The sequence below is a fragment of the Lycium ferocissimum genome, chromosome 7 (assembly GCF_029784015.1).
Source record: "Lycium ferocissimum isolate CSIRO_LF1 chromosome 7, AGI_CSIRO_Lferr_CH_V1, whole genome shotgun sequence".
In the NCBI taxonomy this organism is placed as follows: Eukaryota; Viridiplantae; Streptophyta; class Magnoliopsida; order Solanales; family Solanaceae; genus Lycium; species Lycium ferocissimum.
This window is the reverse complement of record NC_081348.1, coordinates 15,023,718-15,042,605: the sequence shown is the minus strand read 5'-3', so window position 1 is coordinate 15,042,605 and position 18,888 is coordinate 15,023,718. Positions and strand designations below refer to the sequence as shown.

At 35.7% G+C, this 18,888-nt stretch overlaps 3 protein-coding genes across 5 annotated transcripts; 1 reads left to right on the top strand and 2 right to left on the bottom strand.

Annotated features, from left to right (window-relative positions):
* Positions 1-11: 11 nt before the first annotated feature.
* Positions 12-6,603, bottom strand: LOC132063481 (uncharacterized). Of its 2 annotated transcripts, none has more exons than XM_059456028.1 (8): positions 6,314-6,603; positions 5,618-5,674; positions 5,370-5,445; positions 3,927-4,027; positions 3,746-3,795; positions 3,586-3,670; positions 3,368-3,466; positions 12-944 (listed from the first exon to the last, which is right to left on the bottom strand). In XM_059456028.1, the coding sequence occupies exons 1-8, from the start codon at positions 6,563-6,565 to the stop codon at positions 717-719; spliced, it is 948 nt and encodes a 315-aa protein (XP_059312011.1). In that variant the 5' UTR covers positions 6,566-6,603; the 3' UTR covers positions 12-716. The 2 variants fall into 2 exon arrangements, with proteins under 2 accessions (XP_059312011.1, XP_059312012.1); XM_059456029.1 differs by having other exon boundaries at positions 3,927-4,006; positions 6,314-6,601.
* Positions 6,604-7,643: 1,040 nt separating this feature from the next.
* LOC132063480 (2-methoxy-6-polyprenyl-1,4-benzoquinol methylase, mitochondrial) lies at positions 7,644-13,413 on the bottom strand. Its single transcript, XM_059456027.1, has 8 exons — positions 13,143-13,413; positions 12,158-12,284; positions 11,996-12,057; positions 10,812-10,970; positions 10,518-10,662; positions 10,158-10,229; positions 9,276-9,384; positions 7,644-8,141 (listed from the first exon to the last, which is right to left on the bottom strand). The coding sequence occupies exons 1-8, from the start codon at positions 13,243-13,245 to the stop codon at positions 8,040-8,042; spliced, it is 879 nt and encodes a 292-aa protein (XP_059312010.1). The 5' UTR covers positions 13,246-13,413; the 3' UTR covers positions 7,644-8,039.
* Positions 13,414-14,809: 1,396 nt separating this feature from the next.
* Positions 14,810-18,756, top strand: LOC132063478 (uncharacterized). 2 transcript variants are annotated; one of them, XM_059456025.1, is made up of 7 exons: positions 14,830-15,185; positions 15,713-15,885; positions 15,965-16,017; positions 16,856-16,976; positions 17,110-17,232; positions 18,162-18,330; positions 18,456-18,756. In XM_059456025.1, exons 1-7 carry the CDS (start codon positions 15,018-15,020, stop codon positions 18,639-18,641), a joined length of 993 nt encoding a protein of 330 aa, XP_059312008.1. In that variant the 5' UTR covers positions 14,830-15,017; the 3' UTR covers positions 18,642-18,756. The 2 variants fall into 2 exon arrangements, with proteins under 2 accessions (XP_059312009.1, XP_059312008.1); XM_059456026.1 differs by lacking the exon at positions 17,110-17,232 and having other exon boundaries at positions 14,810-15,185.
* Positions 18,757-18,888: the final 132 nt, after the last annotated feature.

The following is an 18,888-nucleotide window of genomic DNA, read 5'->3' as shown; positions in this document are numbered from 1 at the left end:
CAAGCCATGTCGTCGCAAGTTCATTACCCAGAAACTTCAAATTCTGACCCCGATTCTGATTACAAAGCACGTGAAGCATATCATTCGTAATGAAAGAAAAATACCACTATCCCACCTCTTTTTCAGATGGTCAGAGCAAACACAATATTCTCTTAATCAAAATCAGGACCACATGGGCTCTTTGCCCCAAAATGCCATGTCTTAGAATCTCCTTCGTTGAAAGCTTCATATTCTGTCCTATCAAAAGATCAGATAATTGAACTTGTCCACTCCTACAGTTCCTCTTGTAGATGCGAAATTAAAACAACATGAACTATGACAGATTGACCAGTATCGTAGCGTAGTTAGCCAAGAAACTTCTAATATTCCAACTAAAGACTACATTCCATCGTACAAACTACAATGATAGAATGAAGAAAAAATGAGAAGAAAGGAAAAAAGAGAGCTAGTGTTCATATGAGATGTAGGTTACATGCCCTCCTTTTGAAGGGGCCTCATTATGCCATCAAGCCCACTCCCTCAACTGTCAAACTGATGAACTTCAAGCTCCATAGTTATAACTTTGTATTGTGGGATGCTTTAGAATGAGTTGTACAAAGATAGAATTGTATATTGAAGGGCATTTCAAAGATCCTAGAAACTCTAATCCCAGCAGAAGGCTAAGAACAAAATTGTGTGATCCTTAACTCCAAAATAGCAAGTTATGAACCAGAGAATTAATGTTGAACTTTTTTGTAAACCCTTCTGTAGATTTTGCAACCTTCAAATTCTGCATGGATCTCCCTTTCAGTTCTTATCCCCATTGGGTTGTTCAAGACCCATCCATCACCATCACAAGGTAAACTTGGATCAACACTATCTACATGTACAAGTTTATCAGGCACAGCATCAAAATAATCCCTCATGTCAAGTGCCACATCAAGCACATCAGATTGTATAAAGACCTGCCAACCATCAATTAGAAAGCTCAGGCAATAATACAACACAAAAGATTATGCATGAGATGCTCAGCAGAAATTACAAGCGCATGCTCCTTTTTGGGCTTTATTTTCTTAAAAACATAGAATACGATGAAAAGGATTTGCAGTACGTTTATGGAACAAACATGTTTTATTCAGGGAAAAAAAGGCAACCTATATGTTATTATAATCAGATGAACAGCTGGCCTTAGTGTCACTTTTGTGCCATGTACACTGCTCTCAAATCAAAATGGACTTATTTTAGGGCCTGACATGAAGGTTAGGTAATGATAGACCATTTTATCCATATAATAGAGTAGATAACGACCTGTTAAAGCAACCATTTTATCCATATAATAGAGCAGATAACGACCTGTTAAAGCATTGTGTTATGCTACTCCACTGAAATTAACATCATGATATTGGTGATGTCAAGCAAAGTAAATCACAAGTTTGGAGAAAGTGGTCAAAGCCTAAAAGGATCTGAGACAGTTGAAGCTAACACCTTGGGTACAAGTTTTGGGTCATCTACTTTGCATAACCTTGGATCCAAGTCCTTATGCCGCATATCCCTTCACTCTCCCTTGTCCAGTCCCTGACACCAATGGGAACTAATGTATGTGTAGTTGGGCAATTGATGATGCTTCAACTTTAACTGGACTGACATTGATTTATATGTCATTTTTTTAAAAATGGACATTGATATAGATGTCATTGCAGTCAAAGGTACATACAGCCAACAATGAACATAGCTTTCTTAATTAAACTAGCTTTTTGTTCCTCAGCAATTAGAATATCATTTGTGCTTTAGGTAATTAATATGAACTGTATCATCCATCATTATCTCTCTCCTTGGACTATGGACTTTTTCCATTTGCAGCAATATTTTCTTTTTGCCAAAATCTTTATGGTCCACTAAAGCCAAGATAAATAATATCATCTTCAAGCACTTTAGCAATTAGCTTCAAATTATTGTTAATAGACCAAGGTGAAACCCACTTCACAACCAGAAATGATAAATCTCGGCAACTCTTCATCTTGTTTTTTAATACGACAACTTCTTTGATTGTATTAAAATAAAATAATCATCAGCTAAAGCAACTACAGTCAGCTGTAAATAGGAGATTTGGGGGTAATTCTACATCTTGAACCTCTTTTTTTTTTAAAGTAAAGATCGAAGCACTGCAGCCACAAATGCGCAAGCACATAACTCCTGCACACAAGAAAGCTCATATTTTTTTTTTGGTTTTGGTGGGGTGTGTGTGTGTGTTGGGGGTTTGTGGGGGGGGGGGGGGGGGTCGGTGCAATCACAAGTCAGTTGATAAAAAGTGCCTCATGTGCTAGACAGTGTTGTCAAAGGCACGCTTAAGCCCTAACGTGAGGCTCAAAACATGTTGAGAGCTTTGCCTCGCTTAATGTGCGCTTTGGTGTGGTCAACAAGGCTCTGGAGGGTTGACAAATCCATCAAAAGAATCTGGAGAATGATCCCAGCAGTAATTTTTTGGACCCTATGGAAGGAGAGAAACAATAGATGCTTTGACGGAATCTCAACTCCTATTTGCATTTTAAAGTCTAGGTGTTTAGTTAGTCTTTTCAGTTGGCATTTTTTTGCCCCTGTAAACAGTGTGGATAACTCTCTGGATTTTGTTAGCTCCCTTTCTCTAGTACAGTAGAGATGGGATATCTTTAGACCGTTCTACAGGTTTTTACTATGTCTGCTTCATGTTTTGTTTGAAGCAGCTTTTTGCCCATCTGTAACCTTCCATAAATTTTATTACTTTACCAAACAAAAAAAAAAAAAGGCCCTAAAACATACTTTCCTTGACACTAAACAATTAATATTTCACTTTATTTTATTTTCAATTTTTTGTCCATATATTTGTTATTCATGCTTTTTGGACTAAACATATTGTATTCTTTTTTCCATTTGCCACTTTTTAATTAAAGCCCACGCTCGCTTTGTGCTTAAAGCCCCAACGAACTAGAGCTTTTTTACGCTTTTCGCTTTTGATAATAGTGGTGCTAGATGGAAGTAACTAGGGCCAAAAATCCAATAGAGTTGGTAGCTGGGAGCAAGTATATGATCTTGCAATCAGAGTCATCCACAAAATAGTTCTCAGCACATTCTAAGACGTCCCAGATCATGTACTTCTTTTTCCACAAGAAGATCAAATAGTATTATGTTTAAACAGTTATACTATACAAGTTAGGTTTGAATCACTTAAAAGTTCAAACACTATGGCACTACCTAATGATACACGAAACAGGCACTAAAAAGCCAAAATAGAAGTTGGCAAACTGAACAATGCACAGAGACAAGCATCAACAAGTATAGCAAGTAATCTATGGCTCTATGCACACAGAAAAATGGTCAACTAATCTACACTCTAGAAGCTCCGAGCAGGTACCTGTCCGCCATGTGCTAAATTATTCACTATGGAATCAACCAAAGGCTTCTGCACCACTCTTCTTTTATGATGTTTTTTCTTGAAGTGCGGGTCTGGGCACTGCAGACATGAGCAACTAACTATAAGGCTTTAAGTCAACCAAAATTCAAGAATACACGAAAGGGTCATTGGCACAAGAAAAACCTTTTCTGCATACTTTCAGCATAAAAGGAACTCACCAAGATCGAAACAAGCATCAGTGGTCCAGGATATGTAGATACAAGTCGTTGGAAGGAAACCATGGCATTCGTAGAGATGAAATGTCTGCATTTAAATAAACATTAACAGCTTTTCATGAACATTTCCTAAGTGGACTATCAGGATTTTTCCAAGCCTTACACATTTTTCAGACCCAGCTCGTTTACCCAGTACTCAGCCCGTGTGACCAACTGCAGAAGGAAAAGATAGTCCCAACCATAAGTACCACAATACCGCATTTTCAGAAGCCAAGTGAGAACAAATACTAATATATAAGCAGAATGAAAGTACATTTAACAAGACAAGGTTGGTGTCGACATACCTTAGGCCGAATTTCCAATCCCAGATAATTCATGGATGAAGAATTTCTTTTAGCAAGCCACATAAGAAATCTCCCACTACCTGCAATCTCCTTTCTAAGATCTAAGAAATTACAAGACCATAGGACAATGGAATCTAAAGGATCAACGCAAGAGAAAAAAAAAATAGAAAATATATGATATAAACTGAAAGACTAACAATATCCTATGGGAGTGAATATTGGATCTCTAATATCCACAAGATGAATGTAATAGAGATATTAGATAAAGTGTGGCCATATGAGATTGGACAAAATTAAAAATGGATACAACTGACAGATGGATGCAAATAGAACACATAGAGGATAACATGAAGGTTTTTTCAGATGGTACATAGACCTTGAGATACTCTAGTACGTAAGTGCAACATGATTGAAGGTAATGAAAGGGCGATATTGTTTAAAAAGGCCTAAATCGAGTCATTGTAGATTTTAGGTAAGAACATAAAAAAATGGAAGTAAAGGATCCATGTAGTCGATACCAACCAGCTGCAATAAATGCTTCGTTGCTTGTGGTTACACCTACATTAGGATTGGGATTTATCAAGACTTGTTTGCATAGCTCCTCTCCGTTTTTCTTTCTCAATCTCAATTACAGAATTGATGTGCATAGGCAGTTCCCTAAACCCCAATCCTCCCTCTGTCATTTCTCATTAAAGTCTCCCATTTGATTAGAAACCTATTCTCTTATCACTGTTGCTCTCCACAGAGAGTTCCTCCTCGGGTTGTCTAATTGCTTAACTACTTTGTTGGGAATGGTCACTAAGGACATCAGATAAGAGGGAATGTCGTCTCTAACATTATAGACACATATATCACTTATTTGTCATCTTGAATTACATTTGATATCAATTTGCTCTATGAAAGATGTCTAAATAAATGATTATTCAAATATTTGTATTTTCTTATTATTTTACAAATGAACAACGTTCGGATGATCTTAAAAGCTACAACAGACATTACTGTTCACTCTTCAGTTGTGATCGGACGCACAACAGAAAACGTATACATAGAATATCCAAGAAGTCAAGGGTGCATTTGTCATTTTAGGTGCCTTATTCTTATACCATGTTTCCAGTACAAACAAAGATTAACGTATAAGTTTTGCCGCTATAATTAATGCAGGAAATAAGACAGCAAACAAATGAAGAATAAATTATGCAAAGTTTCATACTGTGATTACATTTTCTAATACCTCACAGCTAACCACCTCTTAAGGTTTAGCCATAAATTGCTATTCTATTTGTATAACCAGCTACTTTCAGGCAGTTTGAAGCAAGTTTGTCACAGATAACCGTTGGACCATAATAAACTACAGCAGCTTAAAATGAAAACATTTAACTAAAACAAATAAACTATAAGTCGAAACAGAATGGAAAAGAAATCAAAAAGCAAACAGGTTCCTACCACTCCCAATATCCACCATCAGAGGTAATGTTGCATCCCCGAACACCTCCTTCCAGTTCGGTGCTTCTGCAGGAATCTTCTCATAAATTATACAACAAAACAAAAAGAAATCATTTGAGTTGAAAATTTATGTTCTTTATTGCAACCTGATTTTTTATTTTTTTTTTCTAAAGTGAAGTTTGACAAATTATAGCTGGGGTAATAAGAAGAGAGAAAGCTTCACATATATAAAGAGTCATAATGTGTACCATGAGAGCACGTCGCAGAGGGTTGACATGCTGCCTTATTCGAAGATTGCCAACATCCTATTACATTATTTGATGAATGTGAGTATAAAAATGCACAAGCATATTGCAACAAATCTCATTTAGATACAACTTTGTCAACCCATCATTTTACCTTCTCGTCATTAAATTATGAAATTTAATCCAAATAAACGACTACACCAATAGCACAACTTGACCAACTTTTGGCAATAATTATGTGATAGGAGTATTAAAAATGAGAATGACGACAACAGCACAATTTTAGCATAAATTATGTGATGGGAGTACAAAAAATGAAGAGTTTAAGTTTTATGCACCCACTATATAAAACATATTTACACAATCATGTGGTAAGTTATAATATAAGCATCAATTAGAAAATGGTAACTAACATGCTATTTCAGGTTAAACTACACTGAGTAAAAAATCTATATATTATTGTCCGTGTACATAAGTTAAATCCAAAATGAATTAATAATAGCTGAATTTGACCCAACATTAGGCAAAATTATGTCACATTCATACAGAAAAACTTATGTTAAACTAGTTTTTTCATGGAGTGTATGTAATTATGTGATAAGATAATGTTGTATGAATGATATTATTTAGAGAGCATAGACATAGTAGTACATTGGAATTTAAGAAGTAAAAAAAGTAGAGTATTTAAATTTGTGAAACCTCAGTAAATTTGTCAGCAAGATTAAGGTCAGCATATTCTTTGGCAACAAGTCGAGGACTTTGTCGATAGTGTTCATCTGTCTCAGCTACAGATGATGAAACGGACGACCATGTGCAATACCGACAGGGAAAAAGTGATGGAGTTACCGGAGGGACGAATTTGTGAACAGAGTTGAAGATGATATGGGGAGATGAAATGACGATTGAGCTTATTGGTTTCTTGGGTATGCTACAGTATAAGGAGTGAGCCATGGCCACTTGAGAGCCCCCAAGAAATGCTATTTTTTCTAGTACACATTATTATAAGGATGGAGAGATAGATATATAAAAATAAAATTAAAAAAGGTGAAAGATAAATATCGCAAAGATTTTACTCTCAATAAATGGGTGAAAATTATTTGTCCATTCTAACTTTGCTTTAAAAATTAAATGACTTTCCAATTTTTAGATGGGGTTGATTTAGACCTGTCACAAAATTGACTTAGCATGAAATACGACCAGCTCAACTCACGTGATCATATTTTCATGAACTATTTTTATCATGCCTAATTGTGAGTACAAGAAAATGTATTTATTTTGTCTAAAGATTTTATTTGAAGTACGGAGTACTATTTTTGGGAATCAAAAGAATTTGAGGAGAGCATTCAAAAGAAAAGCAAAGGAATTCAGGAAGAAATTGTTGGAACAATTGTTTTAGTATAATTAATAGAGTGAGAACAGAGACTAATGCAAGTTAAAAACGGCATCACTTAGATGTAGTTGTGTTGATTGAAAATGCCATTTTTGGTATTCGCAAAAGTTTAGTGTGGGTGTTTATTTGAAAATTTCAACTTGCAAAAACAAAATTTGAGTTTTGCAAACTGAAACTATATTTGTTTGCCTTATCCTTTTTTTGGTTGTGTTTATGCTTTACTCGAGCCAAGAATTTATCGAAAACATTCTCTTTACCTGCTTGTAGGATTATTTACGGTATGTATGCTTTTTTTTTTTTTTTTTTTCTCTCTCTTTCTGTTGGGCAAGCTTTTCTTGAGTAGCACTGTAGCAGCTGTAGGTCCAATAGTTTCCTAAGCTAAGTCTCTACCCTAGAAAGTAATACAGCCAACAAAGAATGTGCTTTGGTGGGAACTTCTCTTTCATTGCTTCTTTCACGACAAGATGCAAGGTAAAAGAAAGAAATCTAGCAAATATGAAGATATTTGTTAAGACAGGATTAGTACCGTAATAGAGAAAATTAAGTCTAGTTCCCAGAATGGAATTATTAGCAGATAATTTACGAAGGCCCTACCCCAAGAGGAGCCAGGTAACACATTTTTCATTGTAAACTGAACTACAAAATTGTGTTGATACTTCAGTAATCAAGCTACAACACCGATTATTGTTGACTAAAACAATCAAACTTATTCACAACTGAGCTTCAGATCTACTTAATGAAGCTAGAAGAAAATAACTCCTATGAAGTCACAAACTTGCAAATGATAGTAATATAGCTGTAAGCTACTATATTCTTCAAAACAGTTCATGAGAAAGGCCATGCTGCAGCTGCTTATGAAAAGCATAGCCATCCCCAGAAACATGTTAAAATACATTGAATACATCTTTCTCAATTTGCATCTATGTGGCTAAGACCTATCAAGTGTGAACCATAAAACTATTTCTTATTGTGAGATCTTCCAGGTACCATAAAGGCCAAAACCAAGTCAGTCCCACATTAACTTTGAGAACGACTCTAGAACTTCAACCCTGAATGGATTGCGACAACTCCACCAACAAGGTTCTCGTATTCTACCTTTTGAAATCCAGCTTCTGCAATCATTTTGGCAAATTGCTCCTGCATACAATTAAAAGCAAAAAGTAGTGAAAAAGCTGAAGCAGTTGCACAAATTGTACGTGAATCTCTGGTAATGTTCCTAAAAAACCAGCTCAAAAACTTTAAGTAGCCGTTGGCCATAAAAATTATTCACTTTTTTCCGGAAAATTTTCACTTTTTTTACTTTTAGGATTTTGGCCATAAATATTCGGAATACAACTCCGGAGTTGTATTCCGGAATACCAAAAACAAGAAAAACTTGTTTTTCAAAAAATTCACTTTTTTACACTACATTTCACCAAAAACTACAATTTCAAAAATTATGGAACACAACTCCAACTTCAAAAATTCCAAAAAAAGTGAATTTGTTTTTGGTATTTATGGCCAAACGGCACCTAAAGCAGTGAGTGGAGAGATTCAAAAAGTTTAGATACTCTATACATCTCATGATGTGGGATATTTTGTAACACACACCCTCCCTGCAAGGGGAACCCAATTTTTGGAGTTCACCCGTGATCTTAAATGCCAATGTGAGACAGGCACCAAAGATTGGCTTTGATGTCATATGAAAGAATCTGTATAGGCACCAAAGGTTGGCTTTGATGTCATATGAAAGAATCTGTGAAAATCATCCAACTCCAGAACCTTAAGGCAATGGTTGGAATCGTCCAATTCATTTATATACTACGTGAAAATCATCCAACCCCAGAACCTTAAGGCAATGGTTGGGATCGTCCAATCCATTTATATACTCCTTTGGATGCCCTTATCTATCCTATGCAGAACATTTAAATAATTATAAAAAGAAAAAATAGGACAAAGAGAAGTAGCAGAGAAGGAAAGTTCTCTAAACATATAAGAATTTCCTTTTATTGCAGGGGGAAGTGCTGACCATACTTTTGCACTTATCCAAGCACCTTTTAAGAATTTAACTTTCTTTTAGAAAAGAAATCATCCATGATCATAAGAACTAGAGTCTCGTCGTACTAGGAAGACAAAGTACACAAAAAGCAAAAATATGCATAAGAGTTCTCAGATCGGTGATAGTTAGCAATCCCCAGGTAGAGGTCATTAGCCGGGATTCATCATGGGGCAATTACTGTCAACAAATTATCTGATGCTGCAACGAATGAAAGAAAGTTCCATGCTTGATACCTGTGGAGGGAAACGGCGGACGCTCTCAACCAAATACTGATAAGACTCTCGATCACCTGTCACAAGCTCACCAACTGCTGGGATGACTGAGAATGAGTAGACATCATACCTGAAGGAAAAGGAGAAAAAACAAGAACATGCAAATTAGAAGCCTGCAGGAGAAAATTCGTACAAGCGCTATCATAAGTAATGAACTCACAAATCTCAAATTTTGATTAACCTATCCCAAGGAAAACCAGCATATATTATGGAAGTAAGGCAAGCGTAGTACAAACAAAGTTCATGCACAACCTGATTTTTAATCCATTGACAGAGAGAACCACACCAATAGCATTGATGAAGATGAGATAGAATGAGGTAGTCTATCTTCTTACCATACGCATTTCTTTTACTAATCACGTTCTCTACATATTGATCGTATGAGCAAGGATTAGATCTTTCGACTTCAAAATAAAATATCACAAGAACTTCAGTTTCACTTGAGCAAGACAACTCTATTGATTGTCTAAGTTGCACAGGGGGGCACCAGGCTGCAGAAGTTATTGTATATAAAGCAGCATCCGCTGAAAAGCAATGCAGAATGCACAGCTTATTAAACTTCAAAATAGCCCTGAGGAAATGCTTTATTTCTTGTCCTTTTTCCCCGTACTTGGGTTACATTCGGTCAACAATTTGGCAAACAAAGGAATCCCACTAAGCTGTCTTGGGCAACGCCATTAAAAGAAAATAATCTTTGGAACACAGTTAAAACTTATCCAAACAAAGAAGGTAAAAAAGGGACAAAGTTGAATATAAAAGTGGGTAGGTCAAACAATATTCATGGACCTCTTATCGATGTGCTGAACAATTAGCATAGACCATTCTATGACAAGAAAAACTTACAGGTCCTTATAAACCGGGATATCAACGTGGCTTAGTTCAAGGCAAAGAAACCTTCCTCCCTTTTTAAGCACCCTGACAAACAAACCAAAACCATCAATTTTTACATAGTAACCACTTGATGGGTCCTTGAGACAAGAAGAAAGGTTATTTTGATAGCAGCAATCAACCATATAAACTACCCCCAAGCACTCACATGAGTTGCATTTAAATCCTATGCATCAGTACTCCAAGAGATAGTAAAAAAGCAAAAATAAGTTCCTTGAGATTTGCTTTTGCATCAGATAATTTATCAAATTATCAAAAAACAACGATAACCATATAGTATAATTACGAATTACTGGAATATTTCTGGGAAATTACCTATATGCTTCAGCAAGAACTTTCTCTATGTGTGTAACATTCCTGATACCAAAAGCAATTGTATAACCATCCATTGAGTTATCTTCAAAGCTCAACGCTTCTGCATCTCCCTCCACCCAAACGAGAGACTTATCCCGTCCAAAACCTGCATATTGTTAAGAAAAAAGATAAAAAGATGTCGAACAATAGAATAGCATTATTTATTCACTTTGATTTTCTCTACTAGAAACCCCAAATTGACATCCAACTATCCGCGGAATGCAAACTAGATAAAGCAAAAATAAAGGCATTTACCTCTTTCTTCAGCCCTCTTCTTACCAACACCCAACATGTTTGGATTGATGTCACATACATAAATTCTAGTATCTTCAATCAGGTCATCATCAAGAGCATCTTGTATAGCTCTGCGCTTGACATTTTTTATATTTTCAAGGATCCTGAAAGCAACATCCCCTGTAAAATTAGGAAAATTTTTCACTCAAGTGGAAAATATGAAATACATAAATAAATTATCACTGCCAAGAAGACAACATACTGAAAGTAAAACAGGCAAGAAATTTAGCGTCCAAGACACAAGAGGGATAAGACCATATAAAACCCAATAAAATTCTAAATCCCATTAGTTAAGCATCCAAGCTAAATCAAATATTTTAGAGCATACCAGTGTGTATTTTATGTAACTCACAGCTTGAATGCAAATCAACGTAGTTCAGTCAATCACAATGTTCAGTGTTGATTTTTTGTGGTAAGTGTAACATTTATTAATAGAACCAGCCTAAAGGAAATGCTGGGAAGAGTTACAATAAAAGATGTGAACATTACAAGTTGTGTAATGAGCTAATAAGGTCAACAATGGCTGAACTATCATATACATCTAATGGAGCCATGTTGCACCAAAGCCTAAGCAAAAATATACAATTGTTTCCTTGTTCTTAAAAACCCTATTGTTCCTCTCCTTCCAAATGACCCACCAAACACAAGTTCAGTCATTGACAACGAAGTTCCAAAGGACCTTATGGGTTAAATTGCTTATGAAGCCTTATCTCCTCAGCCCCCCCCCCCCCACCCCAACCAAACACACACACACAAAAAAACCCTAGTGAACAAATAGATGAAACAGATAAAAGAAAAATAGAGGAAATACATAAAAGGACTTCCAGAAGCATTGTACCTTCTAAGTTAATTTAGGTTGAGCGAATCGAGAAAAATGGACAAATAGGTCCAGGGTTCAAATCTTATAGTTCTGCTATTTACATCCATAAAGACGAGAAATTCTAGTTAGACTTATTAGCTGAAGAAGAGCAGCTAGGTGGAGGTTTTATTGCATTACGCTCCTCCATTGGACATTAAAATAGAAAATTTCAAAGGCAAAACTTTTTTACTTCTAGATCCTTCATTGGATCCGCTAAAACCATCATTTTAATCCAAACTTCACATAATCACATAGTAAAGACCGATGTCCAATTCTAAAACATTACCTGTTCCACCAGCGACATCAAGATGCTTCATTCCTGGAAAAGGATTCAACTTTGAAACCAATCTGAAAATTGAGTCAAGGAATGAAGGAAACAAAATATAATCAGGAAATGGTTGCCATTTTAACTGTGATACTTTTTCCTGTCTGTGGGGTGGGATCTAACCTGTCCTTCCACAAACGATGAAGTCCACCACTCATTAGATCATTCATGAGATCATAGTTTGAAGCAACACTTGTAAATACATTCCCAACCATCTTGCTCTTATCTTCTTCTGCTATGTCCTTAAAACCTGGAAAGTAAACCATGAAATTCCTAACTATACCATACAACACAAATATAAATCTCAAATAAAGTAATGTCGACATGGGATTTGTTTCAATCAGCCAACGGAAAGATCAAAAAGTTTGTCTATGCATAGGGAGGGGGACTACCAACCTTCAGTACAGTCATCAGTCACTTTGTTTTGCAACATCACCTTGAAGAGTGGCAGTAAAGGAGGCTCTTTGTCTTGTATTTATGCCTTGTGTTTTAAATAGTTCAATGTTTCCATCTATTCATTAATAATCAGTAAAAGAAAACTAATTTTTTGACATCCAACTTCTTTTAACGAATTATCTGTAATGTGTTTCCAACAAGTGAAATGTAAATACTTTACCAAAGAAACTATTCATCAACTTCAAGAAAATGGCTAACTGAAACAGCAGAAAGCTGCAAAAATTCATATCCCCAGTTCAAATGGTTGAAAAAGAAAAGAGAGCTTTGTTTATGCTCAAAAACAGTACAACCAAATTACTAATTCTTCAAAAAGGAGGTTCTTTTCTTTTTGGGGAGCACTAGCAGAACTGATAAAACCATGTCCCAAATCTTTGAATAACCACTATGGCTAGAAAGTCACCTTCTGAATAAAAAACCCACCAAATCTAAATGGTCTTCCTTCCATAGTGAGATACAAGCTCACGTAGTTATATTCATTTGCAAAAAATAATATGCACCAACATTCAAACACCAAAGTAAGACATCATGTGAATATGAGTAAGACATCATGTGAATATGCATACACAAAATTCAACAATAGTACATTCAAAGTGAACCCAAAAGAAAAATTAAAAGCTTTATGCAGAAGAAGAAGAAGAAGGATAAAACAGACCAAAACTGGTGGCATGGGACTGCAATGTGGAGGCAGGGGAATACATTGAAGACAAATTCTTTCTCCTCAAACTACGAGCAACTGACCGTACCAACGTCGCCATTACTGATCCAAAATGACTAAAACAACACCCTTTTCAAGAATCAATCAAGGAAGAAACTTTGAGAATTTTGGTACACGCCTAAACAGGGAATATTGAGGAGAAGTTGTTGCCGCTTCAAAGATGAATGGGTCGGTTAAGGGCCAGCGGGTCTGGGTCAACCCTTCTCATATTTACTCCAATTCAACTTATGTTAATTTCAATTTACTTGACGCCTTTTATTTTTGAAACTTAAATTATGCAAAATTTTAAATTTGTTTTTTCATCATATTAACATCAATTTACTGTATCTTTTATATGTTTGAATATTTAAATTTTAATTTAATTTAATTTTAAAGATCAGTCAAATTAACTTTTGAGAAAGAAATATTATCACATAAAGATTAATTAAGAGGATATATACTTTAAAGTACATGATAGTTTTGGAAGTTTCATTTTTTGGATCCCTTAGAAACTCAAAATATGGCTAAAAAGGGGGTTTTTTGAAAACCTAAATGTTGCTAGTATATGAACTTGTAGGCAGTGAGCTCAAATTGGTTTTGAACTTTGAGCAAACCATAGTTTATAACAAAATCTTTAAGGTCTAAAAATAAGATTGTCCATTAATCAAAATTTATTCAATAAAATCGAAAATTTAACATGAATAGTAATGTAACTACTATTAATATAATCTTCCCACATAAATTAAAAAAAAGTTAAAGATTGGTAAATGATTGATGGGGTAATTGTTAAAAATATTAACTAACTTATGAGTCTTTTTTTTTACAAAATATTAACTTATGGGTTAAATTTTATATTTAAAAACGTTAAAACTATGGTTTCAAACCCCAAACCATGCTTTTTGGATAATTTGGGGTCAAATCATGATTTCAAATCAAATTTTAAACTTGAAAATTGATGACCAAACGCTATGGTTTGAAAATTGATGGCCAAACGCCTACTAAAAGGGGTGTTTTGAAAACCAAAATGTGACTAGTTCTCGTCCGCCCCTCTCCTTACAGTCAAGTGGCTGAACGCCCCTCTCTTTACCCTCTGTAGCTGAACTTAGTAAGCAGTGAGCTCAAATTGGTTTTGAACTTTTCACCCCCACTTGCGCAAATCTTTAAGGTCAAAAATAAGATTGTCCATGTAGCAAAAACTTAAACATTTTGTTCATGGGGCAATGGGGTCAAAAATTCAAAATCATTTATTTTTAAGATCATTTTTGTAAATCGCCCGTAAATAGCTCACTCAAAAAAGTCTGAACCATTACTGCAAGTTTTCAAGTATTTGTCCATTTTTTAATGTTTGGGAAGATTCATATATCCCTATCTACTAACGACAGATGAATCTAATGAACCTTTTCGTTTGTTGAAATTTACAAGTCTGTGACCCTCGCGATGCCTAATTGAGTGGATCATATTTGTGTGGGTCATATTCTTTTTTGGTCATAAAAGCAAGGCACGCATGAATTAACCGACAGAGAAGCTTTCCTCAAACTTATTAGTTATTACTACTAATCACAAAGGACCTAGAAAGTAAATCCTTTTCCTAAATTAGACAATTAAGATGACAACAAACAAAATTATATGTTGTTGCTAAGTCACTTTTAACAGTTTTAACATAGATGGTATTATTTTCAGTGTACACAAAGTTAGAATTCAGACAGTAGAAGTATAATATTACAATTTACATGACAGAGCAAGAAACAGGCGTGGGAATATGAGCACCACAAAACTCCACAAAGAAAGTAGAATATTTAAAAGTTAGTGAGCTGAAGAAGGCAAGTGGGGAAAATGGCTATGAGTGTAGCATGGTTGTCACCATGCACCACCATTTCACCATACAAATTCAATACTACTCCAAGGCGCTTCAGCTGCTGCTCTGCCATTTCTTCTCAAGCTGATTTGTCAACTAGTACTGCAACCACTTCTTCCACCATTCGTCCTGCTGTTATTCTTCCGGTTTGCATTGCTTTCTTTATTCTCACCCTTTTATCTTTGTATTCACTTTCTCCTCATAGTTTCTCTGTTTGTGTTTGAATTATATGACCGTCTCATCTAAGAGCTTAAAAGTTGTTTCACGGCCTAACCACGTGAAAAATATTTTTTTGCTTTTTTGTGGCGGTAAGATTTGAACCCATGACCTGTTCACTCATCCAAAAGTTTAAATTGTTAGGGTCAACATACTTTTAATAACGGAGTACTTAAATATATGATGTCTCAATAGACACTATCCAATTCTTGAAATTCAGTTTCAGAGTTGCAGGAAGTCCAACTTTTGAGTAAAGCTGGGCCTTTTGCTGTGTAAATCTAATCCCAACATGTTGACAAACAATTTTTTTTTAATTTTGTGATTCCTTCAATGTGGGGAGATGGTGTGGTCTGAAATTTTATCACTGGTTGCAGGGTATTATTTAGACTTGAACAATAGATAAGGATATGTCTTTTGTGGTAACTGATTGTGTAGAACATTTGTTATCTTCTGTCAGGGCTTAGGGAACAACTCAAATGACTATGAGAAACTGGCTCTTATATTGAAAGACTATGGAGTGCCAACAGCAATAGCAAAAGTTTCAAGAATTGATTGGCTGAGGAATGCTGCTGGTTTATTGGACACAAATTATTGGCGTGGCACCCTTCGTCCTCGTCCAGTGCTTGACTGGTGAAAATCCTAAACAAATTCTTATGCTTAGCAGCTATTGAGACATATTCCTATACATTAAGGAAAAAATTTTGTCCAGGTACCTCAAAAGAATTGATGAAGCCATCAGTCAAGCGAAAGAATTGGCTCAAGGTTCTCCAATTAGTTTACTTTCATTATGATTAATCTTAGAATTTTCGATTAATACTCTCTCCCTCAAGAGAATTGCTGGTTCTTACTTTCTGTCTTTTCTTTTCCACATTTGGTCTACTTTCCTTTCTGATCTCAAATGCCTTATCTATTCTCACATTTGTGCGTGCTTGTTAGGCTACAGATTTTCACACAAGCTAAATAGCATGCCAATGTGATCACGATAAGACATTTGACCGTCTTTTCCTATCCACTGGATCAGTAACTGGAATTAATAATCATAACTTCTTTTTTTTTTTTTTTTTTGGCTAATAATAATCATAACTTAGTCTTTCTTGTAGATTGGTTATGGTCTTCTTATTTTAGTCATGTTGTATATAGTACATCTCTTGATACATCATGCCTCATGGCTAAACATGATATGTATTCTGGCTTTCCAGTGTGCCTAGATGGAAATAATGTTCTCCCACTTAAAAATGACCTACAAAAATTTAAGGTTTGAGTCTTCTACGTTGCCTAAATTTGCTCTGACAATGGACATAGGCATTATTCTCTGTCCTATCTGCTCATTAGCGGTAGTAGCAAGTCCCAAAACATACTTCTCTTCAAGATAATAATTAATGTGGTCAACCTGATTACCACATCCTTCTTTTTCTCTACTTCATTTTCCTAGTATTGCGACTACAGTTTGTTGCTTGGCACTTCCTATAGGTATAATAGATGTTGGTGCTTTCTTTTACATACTCTATAAATGTGACCTTCAAACCTTGATTGACCTACACAGTCCTCTTTACCTAACAGGACATGTTGCAGTCCCATAATCAGGCCACATTTGTTGTAGGTGGGAATGGAACTTTATCTTTTATAGGGCATTCAGCTGGAGGATGGCTAGCACGTGTCTATTTGCAGGAATTTGGCTCCTCAGATATTTCCTTGTTACTGACTCTAGGAACCCCCCACCAGTATGTATAAATTTATTCATTTATCGTATAGTTACCTTGTATCTCTATGCAACTATTATTACTAGATTTAATAGGTAGAATTTCTAAGGGAGATCGTTCTGTATAAGCCTAACACTGCATTTGGTTTCATTAGGCCACCACCTAAAGGTTTGCCAGGAGTAATTGATCAAACAAGGGGCCTCTTGTATTACGTTGAAGAGAATTGTGCAAAAGCTGTCTATTCTCCAGAACTTAGATATGTATGTATAGCAGGGAGGTAAATATTAAAATTTTGGTGTTTCCTTTTTGTGCTTGATTTCTAGTGCTTCTTGTGAATGCTGTTTCCACTGCAATGACGTATTCATTCATTTAGTTCATTTAATGCTCATTGATAGTGAAAGGGATTGTTGAAGATACTTAACTGCCTGCTTTATTTGCAATTATAATTATGGTAGTGAACTATCTTTTAGACAGCATCGTTTAGTTTGATTTGGGTAAGGGTTTCCTTTAATTTGTTCAGCTCAACGAAAGTCTACTTTCTTTCTGACAGCCACCCTATCTAGGAGGGTACATACTGCATAGATTTCAATGCTGCAAAATCTAATAAAATGTGATTTATCATGGTTTGGCTGCAATTTGCGAGCATTTGCTAGCAGAGACTGTGCGAGCATTTGCTAGCAGAGACTGTCTTCTTGCGGCATTACCATATTATAAGAGTATACATCTGGTTACAGAAGAATTTGTGGGAGCTCCTATCGAGATGCTGATAGAACGTTGCATTCTTTTTTATGCCATAGGTTTAGCCTGTTGAAGGACCCAATTGAGTCTGTACTCTTATGTATAATCTGCAAAAAGTGTCAGCTCATTATAATAAACAACGAAGCAATATGACATTGTTCCGATACTTGTGCATGCATTTTGACAAATAACAATGAAACACCAAACAACCGAGGGAATAAGTACTAACTTGCTTGAGGATTGCTTCCTGCTTGGTCTGTTTATTGAGTATTGATGTACAGACTGCACCTAAGATATACTTAACGAGGTTGCTTATAATTCAGTACAAGCTAAAGCACCTAAAAAAAAATCTTGCCTATGCCCATCAAGGGTTAGACAGATGAGAAAAACCACCTCTTTGCGGGATTAAAAATTATTTCTTACCTTAAAGCCTGGCTGAGTAAAACCGAATGGACTTCACTTGTGTAGGTATATTCAAGGGTCGCGTTTCTTTGATTCAAGTTCAACATACAGCTCTGAAGTCATGGGCGACGTTGAAGAGCCAATGACAGAGGTTGCTGCTGTAAGCAACACAAATGCAGAGACTCTAACAGGCTCCACTTTTCGTACACGGTTTGTTGGTCAAGGCTACAAGCAGGTTTATACAACAAGCTCTCTTGAGTTCAATAATGCTCAAATTACTAGTCTTTATTAATTTTCATCGAGTTATCCATGAGCAAATATCTGTTACCTAATTACTCTTTCCATCTGATAATTTACCAGGTTTGTGGCCAGGCAGATGTCTGGGGTGATGGAGTTGTTCCAGAAGTTTCAGCTCATCTGAAAGGCGCACTTAATGTCACTCTGGACGGAGTGTACCATTCACCTGTTGGTTCTGATGATGCTACAAGACCATGGTATGGTTCTCCTGCTGTTGTCGAACACTGGATACGACACCTCCTTGTCTGACTGTTTAGTTTCATGGTAAATATTAGGCAAATTTGCCTTATTATTTGTGGCAATTGGAGAACATTGTTCATATAAATGTCACGTCTGAGCCAATTAATGAAATCTCCTTCATGAGATCCCCTTATGGTTATTGTTTTTCTCTCATTCTTAATCAGAAGTAAGATGTAAGGACTGTCGCATTCCAGTTGTTTGCATACTAACAATGCTGGAAAAAGAGCATCTTGCTTATTTTCTAGCGTGAACTTCT